This window comes from Athene noctua, chromosome 2 (assembly GCF_965140245.1).
Source record: "Athene noctua chromosome 2, bAthNoc1.hap1.1, whole genome shotgun sequence".
Taxonomy (NCBI): Eukaryota; Metazoa; Chordata; class Aves; order Strigiformes; family Strigidae; genus Athene; species Athene noctua.
The window spans coordinates 142,203,202-142,226,125 of record NC_134038.1 but is presented as its reverse complement, the minus strand read 5'-3'; the positions used below and the strand labels follow the sequence as shown (position 1 = coordinate 142,226,125).

The window sequence follows — 22,924 nt, the reverse complement described above, 5'->3', positions numbered from 1 at the left end:
CAGCTGAATTCCTGTCCTTTTAGTCCAAATTACACTTTAATAATACAAATAATTAAGCCATATTTTTTAATTTAAATATACAGTCACACTTTATTTTAAGAAACGCAGTTAAACTGTTGACAGACAATGCCAAACACTTTTGCCATCGGAAACTAGGTAATGAAATACATAAAGCATCCAGGATTTTCCATCACAAGAGGTGCTTCACAAAACAAAAACCATGCAGACCCTTCTGCTGCTGAAGAAGTTCACAATCCTTCTTTCTCTCCCATCCCACACCAAAAAGGGCTCTAAAAGATAGGGATATGTTCACATACATGGATGTTAACACATCAAAGCACACAAAAAACCTTGTAACGCTTTGCCTTTTTCAGTGAAGTCAAAATAATAATGCCGGCAAGAAGAAAGGACAAAAAACAAAGTGGGGGGTGGGGGTGGTGAAAAAATAAGTTATAATCACACAAGCTCAACCATAAAAAGAACTTGAAAATTCTGTAGAAGAGCTTTCTAACAAAAAAGCAGTAGTTCTTTTTCTTCTGCCATACTGATTATCTCATAATTTAGAGGAACTATCAAACCATTTTCAGCAATTTTAGCAAAGTAGGACAGTCGTGACACTAATGCACATAATATCAATTATCTGCTATATATCTGTAAGATACCTATTTCTGATACCAAAATTTAACCCACAAATAAGTTTTGTTTATTAAATATTTTTATAGTAAGTTTGGAAATGCACCTTAATACCTTGTTATTTTCTAAAACTCTCAGCTGCTATTCTGAAAAGGGGTTTGTTTGTTTGTTTAAAGGCACTTCCTGTCTGCCTGCACTTATGAACTACGTACTAGAATTTCCAGAACATGAATGTTTGGTATCTGAAAAGTTCTCTGAACACAGTATACAATCTGAAGTATTCAGGGATATTACTTATTCCAGGGGGTCAAATGACATTAAAAGGAATTCCCAGGAGGAGCAGAATGAATCACATATTTAACTTTCCCAAGGCTGCACCAGTTAACACTGTGAGCCTCAGTACTGCTGATTTCCAGTCACATGCTATGTTGCACTCTTCACTGTCTAGAACATCAGTGTTTTGTGAGGTCAAGGTCTAGAAGGGTAAAGGTGGGTGAATTCAGGCATGCTCCTCTTCATAAGCAAGGGGCAGATGAGTCAATGCTGATAGTTCTTAAAAAGAAATTAGTTAAGTAGAAATTAAGAGATGTACTGCAGTCAAGACAACAGGCAACATATCCTTCTAAAGGATCACTCTATACATAATCTCCTACAACAGCGAAAAGTACAGTGATGTCACTACCCTATGTTTAAAAGGCATGCCAGATGTGAAAAATCAGCTGTAAAACAGTAATGATACTCTTTATAAACACAACTGCAAAAAGGGAAAGATGACACTTGCTACATACTCTCCTTGAAGACAAACAAACCAGAACCTTTCAAAGAACCCTTTTTCATGGCAGTGCTGCAATCTAGTAAGTATATGATAAATCTGTACTTACTATTGTTTAAATATATTTAGCAGGAAAGAAATTCTCATAAATTGTATTTCTGAACTAGATTGTGCAACATCATATTGCCCAGCTTACAGATGGTAAAAATAACTGACTTTTATTTTAACCATGGAGTACAGAGTTTGAATTTATATTTAAAACACATAAACTACAATCATTTAACCAAAAAAAAAAACCCATGTACCATCATATGATGAAAACGAGAGCATAGTTAAAATTGGCTATTCATCTGAAGATGGAAGAGCTGCGTGCATGTTAGAAGGTAAGTTAAAATCAGAAAGACCATGACAAATTGAAGATACGATCTCAAATAACTAGAATGCAGTCAGTAGGACAAGTACAAGCTTTTAAACTCTGTAAAGATGATTGCTTTTGCCCATATACAAAGAGGAATAATCAGCCAGCAGTTCTGCATAGAAGGATCACAAACAAAAGGTGATTAGAAGACAAAGAGCATCATACTGAAATTTATTAACTGCTACAGTTGATCCTGTAGCAGAGCAGTGGAGCAGAGTAGACTGACCTCTTGAGGTCTCTTCCAGCCCTATTTTTAAACATTCTTCAACACATAATCTGCTGCTTTTTATCATCTTTTCCTCTTCTCCGTGTATGTTAAACATAAATTATTATACACCTTTCTTCCCTCAAAATCTACCTGCTAGTCTGTTTATATTTAGATTTCTGAATCTTGAACACAATTCCACATTTGCATGCACAAATATTTAAGAATCAATGTACTAATATTATAATACATTTTAACTTAATTTGGCCCTTAAAGATAGACAATCAGCAAATTTTATTTAAGTGGGTTTTTTAATAGAGTCAGGAGGAATAATACAAAGACTGATGTCAGTATCACCCATGGACCAGCAAAGGCTGGGAAACTACGCAATTAACTTGTCCTGTTGCTCTCAGTTTAAATTTTTTAATCTTACATGAATGCAATCAAATCATGAGAGCCACATATTATCTGTCAGCTATGGGTAGGAGACCAATGCTCTAATTCCTAGTTTAAAAGAAGTCTAAATAGTCATTTCTTTGATCAAGCCTGATAATAGGCATTAAAAAAATCTCATCGGGTATTTATAATGATTTTTAAATTCCATTAATTGTTTTTTCGCCACTGAACAGACAGAACATGTTTTGTGGATATTCTAAGGATTTGGGGGTGGAGGGGGTGAAGGAGTTGCTATTATTCACACTAGCCAAGCTCTTACTCAGTCAACAGAAATAGATAAGCTCTTCCAGAAGAGAAGTCAGAGAAGCTAAATTCATCCAAATTAAGCTCCCGCTGCAAGTCATCTTTCGGAAAAAATACTTTCTCTTCATGGGCTATAGTACATAAACTAACTAAATTATGTGCTGAACTTGGGTAAAGTGAGTATACCCATGTATACATTCCTACAAACACCCCTTTTTTTGTTTGTGTTACATATATCCCAACAAAATTCTGATTACTGTGGTCTACAGAAAGTACTAATGCAAATAAAAATATGTACCAAATGCAATACACAAATTACCCACTCAGTGGCTGTGACATATCTCAGTCCACTGTCACTGTTAACAAGTAGCGAACTGCCCGATATGTACATCTAATGTATATATGAGATACTATATATTGCAAATACCTAAGGTATACAGCTTTCATGTGACAGAAAATTTAGGAAGAGCTACTATATGTTGTTTTAAAATATAGATTATATTTTTTAAAATTAGGAAGCCAGTACACAGTAAGTAGTAGAGGATGAAGAAGGAGGAATACAAGTATGGATAGGTGTCGGTAACCTTCTATAGTCTAGCTGAGAGTCCAACAAAATCAAAGAGAATGTATCCTCTAAAAGCAAGCTCCGGGATTTATGGAGCTGCGGTTAGCCGTTCAGATCTCTCATATTATCTGACAAACCAAAGAGATGAGCTAAATCTACAATAAATCAACAAGAAACTAAGAAACAAACAGATCCAGAAACAGCTCCATAGAAAAATCTACGCTTTGGCTGTCTAGTTGAAAGCCTGCCCAACGTAAGATGTAGGAGTAGCTCAACTATCACAGCCTTGTTTCCTAAATAGATGCTTTTTTTGTGGTGTCAGTTTCAGTGTCAATTATCGTGTGCTCTGAGCAAAATATCTCCTGTCGTTGGGTCATTCATGTCTTTCTCCCACACGGATCCCTGGTACTGTAGCATTTTGTTTCCAATGGGAAAGGGTGTGAAAAAAGAAAGGACATGTTAGTTTTCTCCTTCTTTACTCTATATGGCTGTTTTCTTTGAACTTAGGGAGCCCTAGCACCTCTGAGCCTGTGACTGCTCGATCAAGTTTACTTGAAAATGTCTATCACATTGAAAAGTTAGTTGAGCGTTAATGCATACATATATATGTGTGTGTATATATATATATATAAAAATATTTTTAAAATCTCAACAGCATCATTACACAGGTTTCTTTCCCAATATAAAAAGACGACTGAACATCAGGTAAATACATATACTTTAAACTGATTCCAGCAACCTAAGTCCTTTATATCCTTTTAGATGGAAGTTGAATATGTATGATCTATTCCTGGGTCTCCATGAAGACTTGCTAATGTGCCATTGTGACTAAGGTAATTTAGGACTCCGGAGAACCTAGATTACTGAAAATAGTACTTTAGAGTTTACCATGAATACAAAAGGCTTTTTATTAAAGCCTTTAAAACAATCACTGTGGTAGAAAATATTGCATAACATTCTCCATATTTCAAATTTTGTACACCTGATACAAACAGGTATAGAGTAAGAACTAGAGATCATAAAAGACTGAATGAGATAATGTGTGCTAGCATTTTAATAAGAAAAAAATCTTGATGCATATGCTGTCGAACTTCCCAGTTGCAGGAAGACACAGATATAAGAATTTTTAGTTTCAAAAGCGAAGCTCTGCTGAAAATTATACCCTAGAATATCTACCTGCTATATTTGGTTCCTCTCTTCTCACAGACTTTGGAACTTAAAAGTTGCCAATGCTCAGCAAGTGCATGACTTTACAACATGAAAGCTTGAGTTTACACCCAGAATAAAAAAGGGAGACACAAATTTGTTTAAGTATCAGCCAAGAAATCTATTGACACTGAGATCAGTATTGCTATATGAAAAAAAAAAAAAAAAAAAAAACAAACAACCCTGGACTTTGCTTCCAGGCAGATGTTGATAACAACGCTCCTGCTCACAGAATGTCAAGCCACCTTTCTCCATTTATTTCTCTTTGTTGTCTTCCTAAATAACTTCAGTCTCTCCTAAATGGATCTCCCCTCATTTTATTACTGTAACACCTCTCCTAATAAAGACATATTTATCCTGCTGCCTCTCTTTCTGTCTAGGTCTACAGTTTTGACAAACTGTGAGATTCCGTAGGCGTTTATTGGAGACCCCTGGAAGCAAGCAGCTCTGAGGAAACATATACACCATAAGTCATTTGCTGCCTTAAAGATTCTCAAACTCCTACCACCTCAAAGGCTCTTTAAGAAAGATTCAGAGGGACCTCAAACAAAAATAAAGCAAGCTCACTGCTAACTGTCAGAGCAGCTAAGGGAAGTCCACAGGATGCTTAAATCCACTCTGAAATGCAAGATGGACTCACTGTAAATTCATTTTACAGAATATTATAGGAACTGTTGTAGGAAGTGACATTATAGAAAAACATAGCTAGTTGCACCAAGGAAAATATTATGGAAAAACAAAATAGTGACCAAAAAACCCACTATGTACAAATAAGTGGTACATAAATTAGTTCACTGATCAAGTACCTGGAGAGCCTAAATCCCATGAATGCACAACGTGATGTCACTATCACCTCTGAAAAATCAGAATCTCACAAATATGGAGTGTAGAAAATAGAAAGTGAAAAAGTCTCTATGAACACAGATACGTAGCCCCTAGCCCTCAAATTTGGTTCAGCAAAGATTAGCAATGAAATTGGCTATTCCATAAAAAATTGCTACAAATGAAGGATACAATTTGTAACACTTTCAGCTTAAATGCAGCTTATATATATGAGAGTGAAAGTCCATGTAAACTACTATGGTATGAAAAGCGTATTAGTTTTTCCAGTAATAGTGGCCCTACCACCTGTCATCACCCTAGATGACACCTCAACATCGAAGAGTATATATTTCCTTTTGTACCGAACAAGAAAGAAAAAGCCAAAATTACGCAGGTGAACAAAATAAATAGAAATAGAAAGAAAAAAATGTGGAACTAGTGAAAAAATAGAACAGAGACTGCAAGTAAGAAAGGAAAGGGAGAAAAGGCAGCAACTGCTCTGAGAAGAGTTATGAAAATCAACAACCAATGGAAACACAGACTAAAAACAAAATAAAAGACATTTCTGTCGCCCTGACTTTCATACAAACATACGGTTCTAAAGAATTTAATCTCAACTGGTCCTGTTATTCAAACGTCAATTTTCTGTCTGTGACTCAAAAGCCTACACGGCAGTCAGCAGGCAAAACATTTAAAGCATTAGATGTTCCATAAACATGGATTTTACCATTAACTATGTCGTGTTTTGCATGACGGTATGAAATCTGCATGGGACAAACCTTTTTCCTGAAGTTACTCCATATATTCTTTTAAGAGCTGTTTTACATCATTGATTGTTACTAAACCTCCAGGAACATCTTCCAAAAATAGATTACATTTTACTTTTTTCCACTCTGTTTTACTGATTTTTGTACTGCAAGAGCAGAGAACAAGAAGTATTTTAAAGTTTACTACTCATGCCAGATTTTCCAAAAGGTTTCATACTGAAAACTATGCACCTACACAATCAGATCCAAACTACCTGTGAACTGCTGAACTAAGCAGGCTGAAGAATACTCCATATATATGAAGACAAGTGATTTTTCCTTGAAGTATTAAAACAGTCATATCTAAAATAAATACGGACCACATAACTTTAAATGTAGTGTTGTCAGATTTTTCCACTCATGTCATAATTATTCAAACGATAACATGAAGTTGTAGTAATCAATTCTTGGCAGCTAAATGGATTACTGTTCACATCTGCAAAATGGTATTAATCAGTAATAATACCAGAAAGTTGAGTAATTTTATATTCCAAAGTGCTCTCATTTCTGTAGAAACTAAGAACCTTGACTTAAATATTCATGAAATGTAATCCAAAACATATTTCCTTATCTCACGCTTCTTGATCTTAATATATGACGAATCCCTAGGTATTGTATCCTCCTTTGATCCCCAGAGAGGCAGAAGGTTGCTGTATAACCAAATCATACACTACAAAGTAGTATGATGGCACAATACACACTGAAAACAACAATAGTATCTTTCTTGGGCTACCACAGAAGAAACAGAAGTGTTAAAAAACACCAGACCTGTAAAAAAAATCACTGGCAAATCAAGTAATAATTAAGTTATTCCAACACCAAGCTCAGCTGCCCCTTGTCTATTGTTATTTCTTTAACACACACACAAACGCACACGCCCAGCATCACTGCTCGAACAGGAAGGGTGGGTGCAGGCTGTCAAATGCGTTCCACTGCTGACTGCCCTTGTTCTCCCCTTGATTTTTATAGCAAGGTCCAGAAGACAGTAACACAACTTGAGATACACTACTAGTTTTGAATTTCCACATGTGTTTTTCTATCATCTCGCCAACAGAACAACAGAGGTAATAGGCAAAACATGGACTGAACAATGTTAGGGAGCAGAATGATTGTGAGGAATTTCTGTTCTAATTGTGGTGAAGGGACGAGGGGTGGACTTTGTGTGTAAATTGCCCACTTTAGTTCAGTGCTGTGATGATGTTATTTTGATGTGGGGAATTCTTTGTCAATGTGACTGAAGTTTGTGAAGACCATGTGATGAATGTGGATTTTAATGATAATTCTTAAGTATGTTATTCACAGAGGCAAGGAGTGGAATGTCTTGGGTTTGTGTGGCAAGGTTTCGGTAGCAGGGGGACTACAGAGGTGGCTTCTGTGAGAAGCTGCTAGAAGCTTCCCCTGTGCCTGGCAGAACCAGTGCCAGCCAGCTCCAAGACAGACCCACCGCTGGCCAAGGTTGAGCACGTCAGTGATGTGAGTAGCACCTCTGGGATAACATATTCAAGAAATGGAAAAACCTGCTGCAAAAACAGCAGTCAGAGAGAGGAGTGAGAATATGTGAGAGAAACAGCCCTGCAGACACCAGGGTCAGTGAAGAGGATGTGGAGGAGCTGCTCCAGGCACCAGAGCAGAGGTTCCCCTGCAGCCCGTGGTGCAGCCCCTGGTGAGGCAGCTGTGCCCTGCACCCAGGGAGGGTAACGGTGGAGCAGATCTCCACCTGCACCCCGGGGAGGACGCCACGCTGGAGCAGCCCCAAAGGAGGCTGTGACCCCTGGAAAGCCCACGCTGGAGCAGGCTCCTGGCAGGACCTGTGGCCCCATGGAGGCAGGAGCCCACGCCGGAGCAGGTTTGCTGGCAGGACTTGTGACCCCGTGGGGGACCCACACTGGAGCAGTCTGTTCCTGAAGGACTGCACCCCATGGGAGAGACTCACGCTGGAGCAGTTTGTGAAGAACTGCAGCCTGTGGGAAGGACACACCCTGGAGAAGTTTGTGGAGGACCGTCTCCTGTGGGAGGGACCCCACACTGGAGCAGAGGACAGCGTGAGGAGTCCTCCCCCTGAGGAGGAAGGAGCTGCAGAGACAGTATGCGATGAACTGACCAAACTCCCATTCCCCATCCCCCTGTGCCACAGGGGGAGGAGGTACAGAAAATCAGGAATGAAGTTGAGCCTGGGAAGAAGGGAGGGGTGGGGGAGAATGTGATTTTAAGTTTTTATTTTACTTCTGATTTTACTACTCTGATTTGAATGTTAATAAATTAAACTAATTTCCCAAAGTCGAGTCTGTTTTGCCCATGACAGTAATTGGTGAATGATGTCTCCCTGTTCTTATCTGGACACACGAGCCTTTTGATATATTTTCTCTCCAGCTGAGGAGAGGGCGTGATAGAGCAGCTGTTGGTGAGCACCTGGCATCCAGCCAAGGTCACGCCACCACAGCTGATTTTGGAGGCATATAAATATCTAAGATGATGACAAATCTAGCTGATCTTGATTGAACTCAGTTCTGAAGTACCTGAACTTGTGCTTCATTTGCAGCCATTATACCAATGGAGTAATTTCTCTATGTTCTCTCAACCTTTTCCCTGCAGTTGGGAAAGCTAACCCAAGACAAAGTATCACCTCCCAGGAACCATGACTTTAAGAAAAGAGAGCAACTGTATTTGTATAAATAATTGTATGAAAAAAACCACTCCCATTGCATTTTCCCTGATCTACATTCTACCACTGATGCTCCCCCTACTTTTCAAGCTGAAACACTCAGAACATGCAGAGCTAAGTATAAATAAAGATGTTTCTATAGGTGAAGTACAACACAGTTTACTGTTAAACAAGCTGTCACTTTCAAGAAGAATGCTCTCTATTCTACCTTCTCCCAGCCCCATCTCTCATCACCTGCTGTGTGCCTGTCACACACACAAGCCAATGGTGCCACAAAATTGCTCTGCACAGGTGCATCCCAAATAACAAGGATACCATGTAATCCGTGTCTCTCCGTGCCAGGCTGGTGCCCATGTTGTCTTTCACAAGCCAGCTAGTTTCTCTCACCTTCTCCAACAGGAGTTGGAGCCTTCTGTTTTAATAAACCTCAAAAGATGACACATCTCCAAGCGTGGATGTGTATAAAGCCATTCTCTCACTGCTGTCCACTTCTGACAAAAGAAAAATGAAGTCCCCTCACCGCAGGAAAAAAAAAAAAAAAAAAAAAAAAAAGGAAAAAAAAGAAAAAAGCCGCCTATCCTTTGATCTAGAGCCAAGGCTCTGTGAGCTGAGCCAAATCTATCGCCTGCATCTCCATGCCTGTCACAGAGAAAGAGCCAAGACCCCGATGGGGAGGAGCAAGTGCTCTTACCTTAATTATGCTGCTCCTCCGGGGGATGCCGGGTTTGCCTTCTCGTTGCTGGCTGGTGGAAAATCCTTTCTCTTTGCTGCTGCTCTCTGGGCTTGCAGGAGGAGCTGATCCCAGCTCCTCGCCGGCTCCCGCCAGGGCACAGTCCCCGTTGGAAACCCGGCCGCCTGCACTGTCAAAGCGGGATCTCCCGCCGCCGCCGCCGCCACCTCCGCCTCCTCCTTCCCCATCTCCTGCCTTGAAGGCCACCTTCCCTTGGACCGGCCCCGGGGAGGCAGGGAGCCCCCCGCCGCCGGTGCCGCCACCGCTACCAAACTCCGCCATCAGCCTCCCCGACTACAACAGAAACAAGACCGCTGTCCCCCTCCCCTCCTCCCGCAGCTACCCGGCGGTGGCTCTTCTTCCGCTTTCTGTGTATTTACGGGCGGGGGATTTTGAGCAAAAGTCTCTCCCCTCCGCGCATTTGGTAGCTGAGGCCGCGTAGCTCCAGGAGGGGAAGGGGGGCAGGCGCCTCCGCCGCGTCTCGGCGAGCCCCCGTCCTTCAGCACCTGGGCAAGGAAAAGAAGCGAAACGTGACAGCCTGCCCTCAGCCGGGGCGGCGGCGGCGGGCGGGGGAGCCTTACACCGCGGCGCGCTCCCCTGCGCGCACACACACACACACGCGTGGGGAGGGAGGGGCTGCGCGAGGTCCCCGCGAGGCGCCACGCAAGGCACACGCGCGACGCGGCGGGTCTGGTGCAGCCCCGGGGCGCGGCGGGAACCGCGGCCGCGCCGCGGAGGAAGCGTGGCCGGCCCGCCCCGACCCGCTGCCCGCTACCGGGGACGGGGGGCGCGGCGTGAGGGGGCCGGAGGAACCGCGCTGCGCGGGCTGCTCAGCCAGGAACACGAGAGAGACGCCGATGGCGGTATTTCCAGCCGTACAGCGAGACCCACGACCGCGGAGCAGCGACGCGGGAGCGAAAAGAGAACTTGAACAACAACCCAGCCCGAACCCCCCGGCCCCAGCCGCGGGGGAAAGCCCGTCCCACGCACAGCGGGGACCACCCGCCGCAGCCCTTCGCCGGCCACGCGCGACGGCGAGAAGCGGCGGAACACGAGCGCGGCGGCCGCCGCCGCCCCACGGGGCACCCCCCCGGGCGCCATCGGCAACTTTTCTCCTCTCCCCGCTGCCCGCCGACATCCAGCCGCCTCGCAGCGGCTACAGCCGCGGCCCGGGCAGCGGCACCTCCGCACCCCCCGCCCTCCCCAGCCGCTGCCCGCGCCCCGCAGCCGGCCCCCTCCCGCACGCTGCGCCCCCGCTACCCACCTCGGCGGCCAGGTGGCACGGGGAGCCCCGCCGCCGCCGCTGCAGTAGCCGCTTTTCCCCCCGCTCCCCTCCTCCCCGCTATGGTCGCCGCCTCTGCCCGGAGCCGGATACAGAGAGAAACCGATTCATGTGGTCGCTCCCCTCGCCGCTCTCTGCCGCCGCCTCCCCCGGCTCACCGCTCGGCACCAGCCCGAGGGGGAGGCAGCCCCGGCCGCCCCCGCTGGGAAACTCTCCGGGGAAGGCAGAGGGAGCGGAGCCGGGCTCGGCCCCCCCCGCCCGCCGCTGCCAATCACAGGGGCCGGCCCCGCGCGGATTGGGCGGCCCCGCCGCCAGCACCCCCCTCCGGCAGCTCGGGGCGGGGGGGCTCCGCCGGAGGGCAGGACCCGCGCCCGCCCCGCCGCCGCCGCCGGCGGCCGGCCCCTTCCCTCGCCCCGGGCTTACCGGCAGATTCCTCCGCACGCTCCCCGCCCCGGGCGGGCGCCCCTGGCTGACACAAAAGAGCCGCCGCTCCTCCGCGCCCCGCCGCATCCTCCGCGCCCGGACGCATCCTCCGCTCCTCTCCGCCGCGGGAGGCGGCGCGGCGCGGCGCTGCCCGCACCGGCCGGCGGCCCCCGGCGCGCCCCGCGCCCTTCCCGCCCCTCCCGTCGGGGCCCTTCCGCGCCCGCGCCGGGGCCGGCGGCCGCCAGGGCGCGCAGGAAGGGCGGGCGGCGGCCCAACGGTCGCTCCCGCGCGCCGTGAGGGGACCCGCGCGCCGTTGGGCCGGTGGCCTCGCCCTGCCGCGGGGCCGCGCCCGGAGCCCACAGCGGGCCCCGGCCCGTGCGGCCGAGGAGAGAACGTGACGGAGTGCTGGAATATGAACAGCTTCGTCAAAACCGCAACTCCACCGTTACCCGAAGCAGCTGTGGGCGACCCGAGCATGCCCTTACCTACCCCGTCCGTGCTTGTGTACGTTTGCCACGAGACAAACACGAGTGACTTTGTGTATGAGGTACAACCCACAGAGCCGCACGTTTATTTTTGCCTCTTGATGCGGCTGCGTATTGCGAGAGCTTGATATTTCACGATCAAGTTGAATAAAGGGAAATGGAACGCCGCAGCCGAGGCGCTTGGCCCTCTGCTTGAAATTCAGAAGTTGAGTCAGGCAGGGAGGTGCTACATAGCGAGCACGGGCAAAATTAGGAATCGCAGAAATAGGAGTGCAAAGAGTCACGCTGAGCCAAGAGACACCTAAAACGGCCCACGCCATCTGACCTTCGGCATTTGGCTGAAGTGCTTATGGCAGGAGCTAGGCTTGGATTATAGTCGAAAGAAAGCACTGCGCTTTTAATTTAGCTTCCCTCAGTTGCTCTCTGGAGATTGCTGACTGTGTCCGGAGCCTTGGCACCAGAGATCAGACATCTATTGTGGATACCTAGAATAAGGCAGCATAAATACCCCCCTTCGGCGTGCTGGTGAGGAGTCACACAGTGGAAACACTGGAGTGAAAAGGGCCTTTTCAGTCCTGTCCCTTGGCTCCAGGGCGCTACCATGGGCTGCAGAGCAGTGCCTCTACCCGTTGGTGGCCCACTGCCTTGAGCGGTCTCCAAAAGGAAGGCACCTCCATCTCCTCCGGAACACCAAGGGGCAGCTCACACCTCTGAAACGCTAAGAGCCGCAGGGGTGATGCCTTTTTCAGTCTGTGTTTAGTGATTAGATCTATTGGAGTGTGAGAGCCCTTATTTCAATCCCCTCTCTTCCTAAAGGGGTTCACATCCGTGTTCCCACTGCTGTTAGACAGCTACCAACTTACAGACTGGTCCTGGTGAGAGCATTCTCCTCGGGAAGCTGTGCCACACTATAGAAAGGAAACCAAGAGACACTGAGCCAGAAAGAAGATGGAGCACAAGTGGGACCGTGACTGCAGTTCACAGAAATGTGCTCGTGGGGGTTATTAAATAATTGTCTGGGTAGCAAAGACAGGACCAAACAACTCACCTTTGAGGTGAGAGGTCTACAGGAAACCATTGTTCTTGTGTCATGGAAGTGCCACCTCACTCCCACAGAATAAACCTGCTTCAGGTGCACGATAAAACTACATGTAGTAAATCATTCAGCTCTGGTCCATGACAATGGTGTTCGTCGCTGTAGGAAAAAGGGACCACGCAGTATGATCCAGCTTGGAGGAAAGTATGAACCTATTTGGAGGATATTACTTAGTATCATTTCTAGTAGGTCAAGGAAGTTCAGAACCTGACACTGCTACATCAACTCATACAAATGCTCCCGATTTTAATCAAACTATTAACAGGGCTTAAGTTTAAACGAAAACCTAGCCCTTTGCAATATTTAGGCTGTAAACACTGAGAGACACTAATATTAAACTTAAGATTTGAAATAGACAAACTTTGTGGTTTTCATTATCTGGAGATACAGTGATTTTACCAGTTGACCTTACCTGAACGTCTCTTGCCTGAACATCTTACCTTGCCATTCAAGTAGGAAAAGGCAGCCTTGGATATTAAAGGAACATTCAGTATTGTATCTGCAGGTGTGCACATCACAAACCATACCTACAGGAGACACTCTGTTGTTAGGATCATCCCTGTTTCTTCTGGAGGATGAGATTTACACGCAACAGGTACAAAATGTTATTAGAATCATTTGTCACAGAGTGTTGCCAGTAAACTGGTGAGCAAGATGTGTGTTTTCTGTCATTTTACTACTTAAGATGCACATACTAAAACACCAGTTTTAAGGCCTTTAGCAAAATTCGATCAGTCCTGTCTCGGTGAAAAAATAAGAAAAAACCCCTCCCTTTTCAACACTGCATATCTGTCCAACCTGTATAGAAACAAGATAACACCACTGAAAAATCATTTAACTTTAGCCTTGGCAGTTCTGTAATGAATGATATCAAGACCTGCAGACATTGCCAGACTTTTGGCTGTAAAAGTGATGATTTAATACGAAGGAACCAGTAAAACTTCTGAACCTCATCTTAAGGACACATGCCCGCAAATCAGTGTAACAGTATCAGCATTACGCTTCTTCTAAATACTGAAATTTAATTACTGATAAAAACATGGCACCAGACACTAAGCTAGAAAGGTTTTGCTAGAAAGATGGAGGGAGCAAATAATTATTTCTCTGAATCTGAGATTTTTTCTGATGACCATTCACTGATTTTTATTATTGCCCCATTCTGTTTTACAGAATTTCCTCGTATTAGCAAAGCATTTCTTCAGATGCACTTTGAATGCATTAAGTTGAAAAATATTTCCATATACAAAATGAAGCATTTCTGCTAAACCAAAGTCCCAGTAATGGCCACCAAGACTGGCCTATAGAGACTTTCTTAACCCCAGTGAGCTCAGGTTTCTGAAGTAGTTCATGTTATACTAACATAAACCATATACTTTCTTTGCCACAACTTTTTGAAGAGCATGGGGTGAAGAAACTTTCTCATCATCATTACTCAGTAGTGACCTCAGCAGGCTCTACTTGTTTAATTGTTAAATGAAATAAGGATAATAATGGAATCAAAAGACACCTCTGTGATAATATTTAACTGTGAGAACTTGCTGTCTTGTGCACATATTAGCTATTTTCATAAAATCCTATTAAATATCAAGAGTTCCACAACTAAGCTAATATTACCCATTGAACTTTTCTAACTCAAACAGTGTGGCAGTAGAAACCTGCCAAGAAAGAGGCTATGTTTAAACCCCTAACCAGTGACAAAATGACCATTATTTAAATAAGCCAAATACAAGATTATTACTAATATACTAAATATTTTTATTCCAAACATGAAAAACTTTAATTAGCAATTATCTTACTTAAATGTTGTTTTTCTGACATCTCTGCTCGGAATATGTTTTTTCATTATTATAAGTATCTCTATAATTCCACTGATAACTTTTTTTAATTGCCTGACTTGATTGTTCGGGTCACAGTCTTGCACATACTTGTTTATTATACTTGTTTATAATTAAATATACATGTTTAAGCAGTCCCATTACAGTCAGAATCTAATTCATAATTAATCCAAAGGAAAGTTTAGCTATAAATAATGCATTATTGTATACAACATCTGTAAAGTGCAGGTGTGTCATATGCACATAACAAGAGCAGACAGTACAAGTGGGGGAATATGAACGGATGTGCACTAAAGACAACAAAAACATAGGTAGGCAAATATAGGCTAAATTGGCAGATTTGTTTACTGGAAAGCATTTGTTAACATTGTGTACTGTGTATGTTAAATTAATTGTTTATAATTTTGGAAAGTTCTTTGTACTAGCAGTAAGTATGAGGATTTTTTTTTTTATCAAGTAGACCAACCATTTCAGCCTATTAATTGCAGCCTAAGGAATGTTTATTCCCTATCCTACCTATCATGCCAATTAGTTTGGCTACCAGCCTACTAAATTTGATGGTTGAGCATTAACAAGAGCTTAACAGTAAATCAACCCTTCCCCTCCAGACTATTGAATCCAGAAGGAGTGTTTTTCCAAATCAAGATCATTCAAAAGTTCTTCTCTAAACTGTCTGTTACTGAGACTGTCTTGCTGTGGGGTTAGTTGATTGCATTGTAGCTTTAAATCACACTGCTTTGAAAAATGAGTCTCTTTATTTATATGTTTTTTAAAAGGTCAAGATATTTCAAAACCAAACAACAGTATTCCCTGCTTTTTAGAATAGTGAACTAGACACTTTAAAGGAAAGCTAAAGAGCAGACATGAAGGACTGTCTGGAAATCAGGCTCCCTTAAGGCCTTAGTTTGCAAACTAGAAATTAAGTCCCTTTTGAAAGTCTTGACCTAGGCACTAATTTTGAGTAATTCTGTTGGGGATCCTGAAGTTCTCTTAACTGGAAATGAGAGTTTATTGTATTCTAATAGCATGTTGTTTGTTTGCCACTCTCAAAAAGGCTGAAAATCACAACTTTTTTGTTTGATTTTAGTATCACCATTTGGAAAAACTTATTTTGTAACAATAATATTTGAGGTTATATTGGGTAAGGTTTCTATGGAGCAAAATTTGTGTTTTCTTCTACTAGGAAAGACAGACACAGTGGATAAGACTTGCATCATGCACATTTCAGCTGAGGCACATATGTTTTACCAGAAAGACTGCAACAACAAACCTGTTCTTGAAGTGTTTCTGATGCATCATTAAAAAGAGCATACAAACAGTGTTTGCCATCTCCTAGCGCTGTGCTCTGCCCTCTAAGGAAAAGCTACAGGGTTACAAAATGGGCTGAGAGCCAGAATTCTGCAAAGGATTGGATTTCATTTTGTCCCTCCTTATATTTGTTAGTCACTGTTGGATATATACAGAGGCATTTGACTTCTGGAACATAAGGCATTTCATAAGTCATCTATTTTTGTAATTTGAGGCATCTGACTCTATTATTACAGGAGCATGCAAATAAAATAGCCCACAATGAGCTTTTATAACTTCTTCAAGCCTAAACTTTTCTTTTGCAAACTAACTGAAGTTAGTTAATACTGATCAAAATCTTTCGTTAAATTCTCACGTAGAAAAAAGCTTAACGTTTTTAGTTTGTAATTTCAGGGTGATATGCTTTGTGAATTCTCTTCATAGCAGAATATTAAACACTTTCACTGCTTTGAGGAAAATTGCATCTCTGCTGTTATAGGAGAGTAAGTAAATAAAATAGGTTGATTTCTGTCAGACGAGTTCCTTCTAAAATTGTCTTCATATTATCATGTTCATGAGGGTAAACACTGGGTCTACACATGCTTAGTAGGAATTGCAGCGTGTTACATCTTCACTTTGAAGACATAATAGGAAAGTTAACACATACACACTTCTGCTGATAACCAGTTAACTATATGCTGGTGTCAGTTTCTTTTGTTAGAAAGTTTACAACACACAGTACCACAGAAAGATGAAAAGATATATATAAAAGAGGAATTAAGTTTTTTTAATGAATGGCAGTAAAATCCACATTATTCACTTTTGCCTAGTAACTTCTTCTGAATTACAAGAAAGCATGTAGTATTCTTAGTATATGCCCACAAAAGAGATGGAGGGAGAACAGGAGTTGATTAAACTTGTCATACCCCAAGACACAAATGCATTTCCTTTTAGTCATTTGAGAAGGATCACACAGCACAAATTATTTGAAACAGTTTTTTAAAAGGTTACTAATACATGGTGGAACACAGTTTTTCATGCTGTTTGACGTGGAGAGTGGTAGACTGCATCACAACAGCCAGTGAGATTGTATCGTGTATTAAAGCTTGTAATACAGTTCCTTAATCCCATTAATTTCTTTCGTATTACTCACATATGTAAAATTAACATCAGCTTTTGTCCCATAGGGGTGGTAGTCTTGGGTATGTTGCACTAACTAGCACAGGTCTTAATAGAAGTAAATTCTACCATTTAATTTGTTAACCAATCTTTCAACTTCCGAAGCGTAAGTCAACAGTCATATTTCTTTTCTTTATTTTTAGCTCTAAAAATGCTAATAAGTTACAGTATTTATAGAGCCTTTCACATGCATATTCAAAACTTCTTTACTGGAAATAGCTTTATGGTTGAAACATCTGGTCAGAAGACCTTAACTAAGCATCTATTGTATCATTACCAGAAACTGATAGAAGTGCAGCAGGCAGAAAATCCTCTTCTTAATTTCTCTGAAACATTTAGATTTTGTATAAACCATCCATGAAAATCAGGGTCCTGACTGTTAATGTAACTTATCCTATATTCCCTGGATTTTCAGATAAATGTATATACACAGATCTCACTGTTAATACATGTCAACTTCATTTTCTGAGTAAGCAGCAGCTGAAGTAAGGGGAAAGCACCACTTTTATTCTGTCAAAAAAACAGAAGGGAAATTCCCCACTTCTGTTCTTTGCCTATGGCAACGTACTCGTGGAAGAAGAGTCACCAGGAGAGGAAATCTCTGGTGGGACAATGGTAAGACTAAGCAGTACTTGAAGAATTTCCAGTTCTCTCACCTTTTTGCCTGAATGTATCAGGAGCCTGGGGAAACAAAGCTGTTCCAGCTGGCACTCCTCTAACTCCTTTCTGTACAGAAAAAATCCTTCCATCCTTTATTCTCCCCTCCTTTCTGCTAGGAATCTATATGTTTCACTTTTCTTGAACTCACTGTACAAATTGCTTCCTCCTCCTCCATCTAAGATAAGAACCTACAACCAAGTTCAATCCTCTGAGCATTTCTAAGTCCCTGCCCAAGGACAGAAGGAACCCCAGAAAAACTAGGAAAATACTATATAGGGGAAAAGGATGAATGAAGAAAATGAAAAGGCACTGCAGAGAAGGACAAAAGGACATAATGGTAAAAACTATTAACATTTATTCAAAACAGGTTTACAGATTACTGTCATTATATTCCATAGCACTAATATAGCGCCAGGGAAAAAGAGAAGAATAAACTGTGAGGTAAAGGGTGAGTCAAAATTGGGGAGGGAGATAAAACCAAGGAATTGGTAAATGGAAAGCTATGATAGGAGAAAGGAAATAAGAACTGTTAGCACTAGAACTGGAAAACAGAGTTGAAGACAGAAGAGGACAGAAGGAAGTAAAAAAAAGTTGATCAGATAGAAGAAAAATGTATTATTGCAAAGAATGTCTTGAGATAAAATATTACAATAGAACACAAAGAACTTACTTAGCTGTCCAGGGTTATGACTGTACCTGGGAAGAAGAAAACTAGATGGATCTCATGAGATGGTTATGAATGCAAGAGCTCCTTACGTTCAGATACAATGAGGAAGTAACAAACACAGACTGAAGAAGGGATTTTCTCTTTCAGACTACATTGCTAGCATTGTTATGTTCCATATACATTTTGTCCAGCAGAAGCAACTGAGGCCTAAATGCATGCCCCTTGATTATTTGGTATGAGTCATTTCAGTACTTAATAAAGTCACTATCTGGGGCAAGAGGATGTTCGGGTTTTGCTCCATTTAGAATTCCTTTCTTTTTCCTTGAAGTTCCCAAGTTCTTCCTAAGCAAGAAACAAAACATGAATTTGCATATCTGTGAGGAATAAGATCAGATTACTGATTTTAATCTTTTTTAAACTAATGATATTTTTATCTGCATTACAGAGAAGACTAAAGGCCCCAGTCAAGATCAAGGCTGACTGCTGATGGCACTGTATAAATATATGGCATCATCCAGTTCAGAGCTGGCACCTAGCCCTCACGCTTGTAACGTAAACAGTGTGATCTGGCATCTGCTCACAGAAGACCACATAGACATTCTCTGGGTAATTTAGGAAATGTCTAACAGTTGAAAAAGGATCCAGGACCTCCAGAAGTCCTGAACCCCTTTCTAAGTACTTGATCATCTTTCTTCTCTGGAAAAACATCTTCTGGTGCGCATGTGTGTAGCTAGAAGGAATTTAGGACAAAGAGCAGTGAAGAACTGAAGCACTGTGTGTGCCCAAAGGATCCGTCAGTGTCCATCAGTGGGCTTCACTGATTTCTGCCAGTCTGCATCTTTACATTTTAATTTGTTTTCATTTTAAGGCACCTCATACAATTTAATCTTATTTGAAGTCTTAAGTAAGAGGCACTATAATAATACCAGCCATTTTACATAAATGATTCTGTACAGGTGCAAAGGGTGATGGTGTCAATGAAAGGAAAATTATCTTAATTATTCTTCATTAAGTGCAGCATTTTAACATAAGATAGGCAATGAAATTCAGGGACTGATTTACTTAACTTCATATCTTTTAAAGCCCTACAAAGGCTCCCTGGGCATTTAGAAATGCAGGTGTGTTTATCCCAACTTCTCAGAACTAAGTTCAGCTCTTTTTCTGACCAATTATCTCAGAACTTTCTATTCTGCTGATTTCAGTCATTATTTCTGACTGAGGAGGTACCACTTAAAACATTAAAATATTGTTCAGTTGGAAAAAAACAGTTTCTTTGGCCTTTTTTTTTTTTTTTTGGCTCTCATCTAGCTTGTTGAATTATTAATAATGCTTTGTTTATCAGCATGGTTTCTGGATGATGAGTATGCACGCACACACACATGTTCATGACTATTTTCTTTGTTTCCACATTCTGTGGTGACTATCCTTTGTTTTTCCCAAAAAAATACAAAGCTGTGCTCTGGGAAAAATAGATGAAGTTACATGAAGCAAATGAAATAGATGTTTCCAGCAAGACAAACTATGTGAAGGGACCAAATAAAGCTAAATATACAGCACTGTTCTCCAGAACCAAGCATGGGAAACACCTCACAAATACTGGTTGTAAATGTAAACATGAGTTGCCCAAGGAAAAGAGAAAAATTGGCTGGAAAAACAGCAGGTTCCATAAATGGGTACCTTATTTGAATTGCTGGGGTTTAGAATCACTAGATTTTAATATATGAATGACTTAGAAATCCAGTGGGAATCCAAAATAAATTCAGGGAAAAAAAATCTTTACTCTAGGGCATTAAGATTGTTTCATTATATGTGAACTAGTTTTTCTGAAATTGTCTAGTATATTTTTAAATTTTAATGGGAGTAATGTAAGATATACAAACTGCATAGTAATTCTTCCTTTTCCTTGTAGTTAAAGACTGACCTTTCAGTTCACTATCACAATTTTCTCTGAAATACCTGCAGGCAAAGCAAAGCTTCCATCTTGGTTGTACACTTTAATACAACAGTTTGAACATCACAAATCCACCAAGTATTACAACATACTATGCTACATACAGAGCTGCTTTTCTTTCAATGCAGACTATAGCTATAGCCTCCCTTCTGCTCTACCTTGGCCTAAAAGAGTAGTGCTAGCTAAGTTGATATGGATTCCCTGGTTGTCAGACTGGCAAAAAGTCAGTGTAATACAAACAGGAGGACAGTTATTGCCAGAGAAGCAAAAAGTGCTTGGCAGCAGCTTGATATTACATATTTTACATCTTGTGAGCTATGACTTAATTAAAACTTACAGAAATTATCTGAATATCCATATTTTGTTCTGTAGCCTAAGGCTCTCAGGATATTATCATGCTTTCAAGTAAAAAGAATTATATACAGGATTTTTTTTTCTTGTAAAAAGACAGTAGTTGAGAAATTCAGCACATAAATTAAAGACTGTCTATCTAGATACATGAGCATGAAATGATGTTGGCTACACCAACCAAGAGTATGACCTGCCAGACCACAGCTACATTAGCTACCCTGAAGGGTGACATTCTTGGGCTCACATTATGTTCACTTTGATCAAGATAGAGACACGATCACTTGTATTTACATTTTTCCACTTTTTTAATGGGGCCAAGAGCAATCAGCTACACTGAATCTTTGTGAACTGAAGTTCATATAGTTTGGACCCTTTAGAGAGCTAAGGATCAGGAGGGAAGGACTGTACTCCATCCTTCAGGCAAGCCAATTTTGAAGCTATATTCATTTTTATATGAGCCCACTCCATCGCTGGGACTCCAGAAGTAATAGTGCACAGAATAGTCCCACACTGCAAAACAAGTGCCAAAGAACCCTGTAACTCTGAGTCACTAACAAAATAATCATGATCTCAGTCAAAGTCCCTCTGCTTTCCAGGGCTATTCCATGTTCTGAAAACCTAATGTTGTTTCCCTTCCATTCCCTAGTATTGCCGTCTTTATATAGTAATAGTCTTCCCTGCCAATCATTAATGATAAACTACATTCCTTAAATAAATGAACAACTATGTTATAATGTGATACTCTCCTTTTTTATTTTGCTTCATCTTTCCAGGACTCTGCAGACTACAGCCATTTGCAACAGGTCTTCTTAGGGCCTTGTCTTACAAAAGACAAAATGTTCTGGCCATAATCCAGGAAAGCACTTAGATACATGTTGACATTTAAGTAGATGAGTGGCCTTAGTGAGGTCAATTGGACTACTTACTTGTGTAAAGCTAAACCTGCCCTTAAATATTTTGTTCAATGGACACAGACTATTCAGCACTTTGTATGATCGAACCTTTCCTCAGATCATACACAATTATTATCATTGCACAAATGCTTTATGCAAGAATAATTGCCTTCCAAATTATTTAAAATATGCATATTTATATTCAGTGAACAATTACTGTATCAAATTTCAATCTAGCCCCATGGAAAAGGTACGTGATTACTTCCAGTAAGTATAAGGTATTTCTAATTTCTGTAGTGTTGTGGGGCGTTGAGATTGAAAGGATAGGATGTACTAGGGTCTGAGTGTGACCTCAAACCTGCCCCATGGAGCATGACTAAGTCTCTGTCACCCCTAGTTTGCTCTCTGGCAAACATTTACAGCGATGATAGTTCCTGCATCTTTGTGAGGGAGCTTTTTTTAAAACACGGCAAATGACCAGGTCCCAAACTTGCTAGCATTTTTGATGGAAAAAGAACATCAGGATACCTCAGCATTATGTTGCCTGTCTAATCATGCAGCGTGGTAGCTGAATGTTGGTTCTTTGCCCTATAATCCAGCAAGTTGATTATTCAGTGTGAGACATAGCTCAGACTTCCTCTACAATAACTGAATGGCTGTCTGCCCTCACTACTGATATATTTTTCCTGTGTAGCATAATTAACAGAAATTCACAAAGAATGAGGTTTTGTGGTCACTTACCAGTTCTTTCTCTGAGGTACCAAGCACAGAAGGGAAAGAGAATACAACTTTTATGAGGCCTGATAGGAAAGTCCAGCCCTGTCTGGCCCTTACAGACCTTTCCGATACTGCTTCTTTCTGCTGGGACACATGGGGTGCAAGACTTTAAGAGCTTAGCAAACCACTCTACTAGGAGAAATTTATTTGTTAACAAGTGACACAATCATGGAGTCAGAACAGCAGTGCTTGTCTTTCAGCTTCCTTCAGACTTTCATAAAATAACTTAGATTAATGATTTTAGCAAAAATTCCAAGGCTTTCTATTAGAGCAAAAGTCCTTCTTGGTCCTGTTATGTATACATTACCTATATAAGTAAACAGGAAATAGCCATCCATGAGATCATAACTAAGAATTTTCCAGTGTTTGTGTACTTATATTTTTTATGATACTCAAGTTGTTCTGGAAGAAGAAAAGTGAAAAGCTAACACACTGCTTTGAAGGATATCATCTTCGTGCATTCTTCATCCTGCACATGAACTCTGTGCCATCAGCTGAATGTCACAGAAGGTTATTACAG

General features: G+C 41.8%; 1 protein-coding gene across 2 annotated transcripts in view; it reads right to left on the bottom strand.

Annotated features, from left to right (window-relative positions):
- PLCL2 (phospholipase C like 2) overlaps nucleotides 1–11,336 on the bottom strand; it is a 111,782-nt gene extending 100,446 nt beyond the window's left edge. Inside the window, exons 1-2 of one of the 2 annotated variants that reach the window (XM_074900499.1) lie at nucleotides 11,224–11,336; nucleotides 9,480–10,024 (exon numbers count right to left, since the gene is read on the bottom strand). In XM_074900499.1, coding sequence (XP_074756600.1) covers nucleotides 9,480–9,800 — 321 coding nt within the window. In that variant the 5' untranslated portion in view covers nucleotides 9,801–10,024; nucleotides 11,224–11,336. Of the gene's footprint in view, nucleotides 1–9,479; nucleotides 10,025–10,782; nucleotides 10,972–11,223 lie in introns of those variants that run through there. The other variant, XM_074900498.1, reaches the window with a different exon arrangement.
- Nucleotides 11,337–22,924: the final 11,588 nt, after the last annotated feature.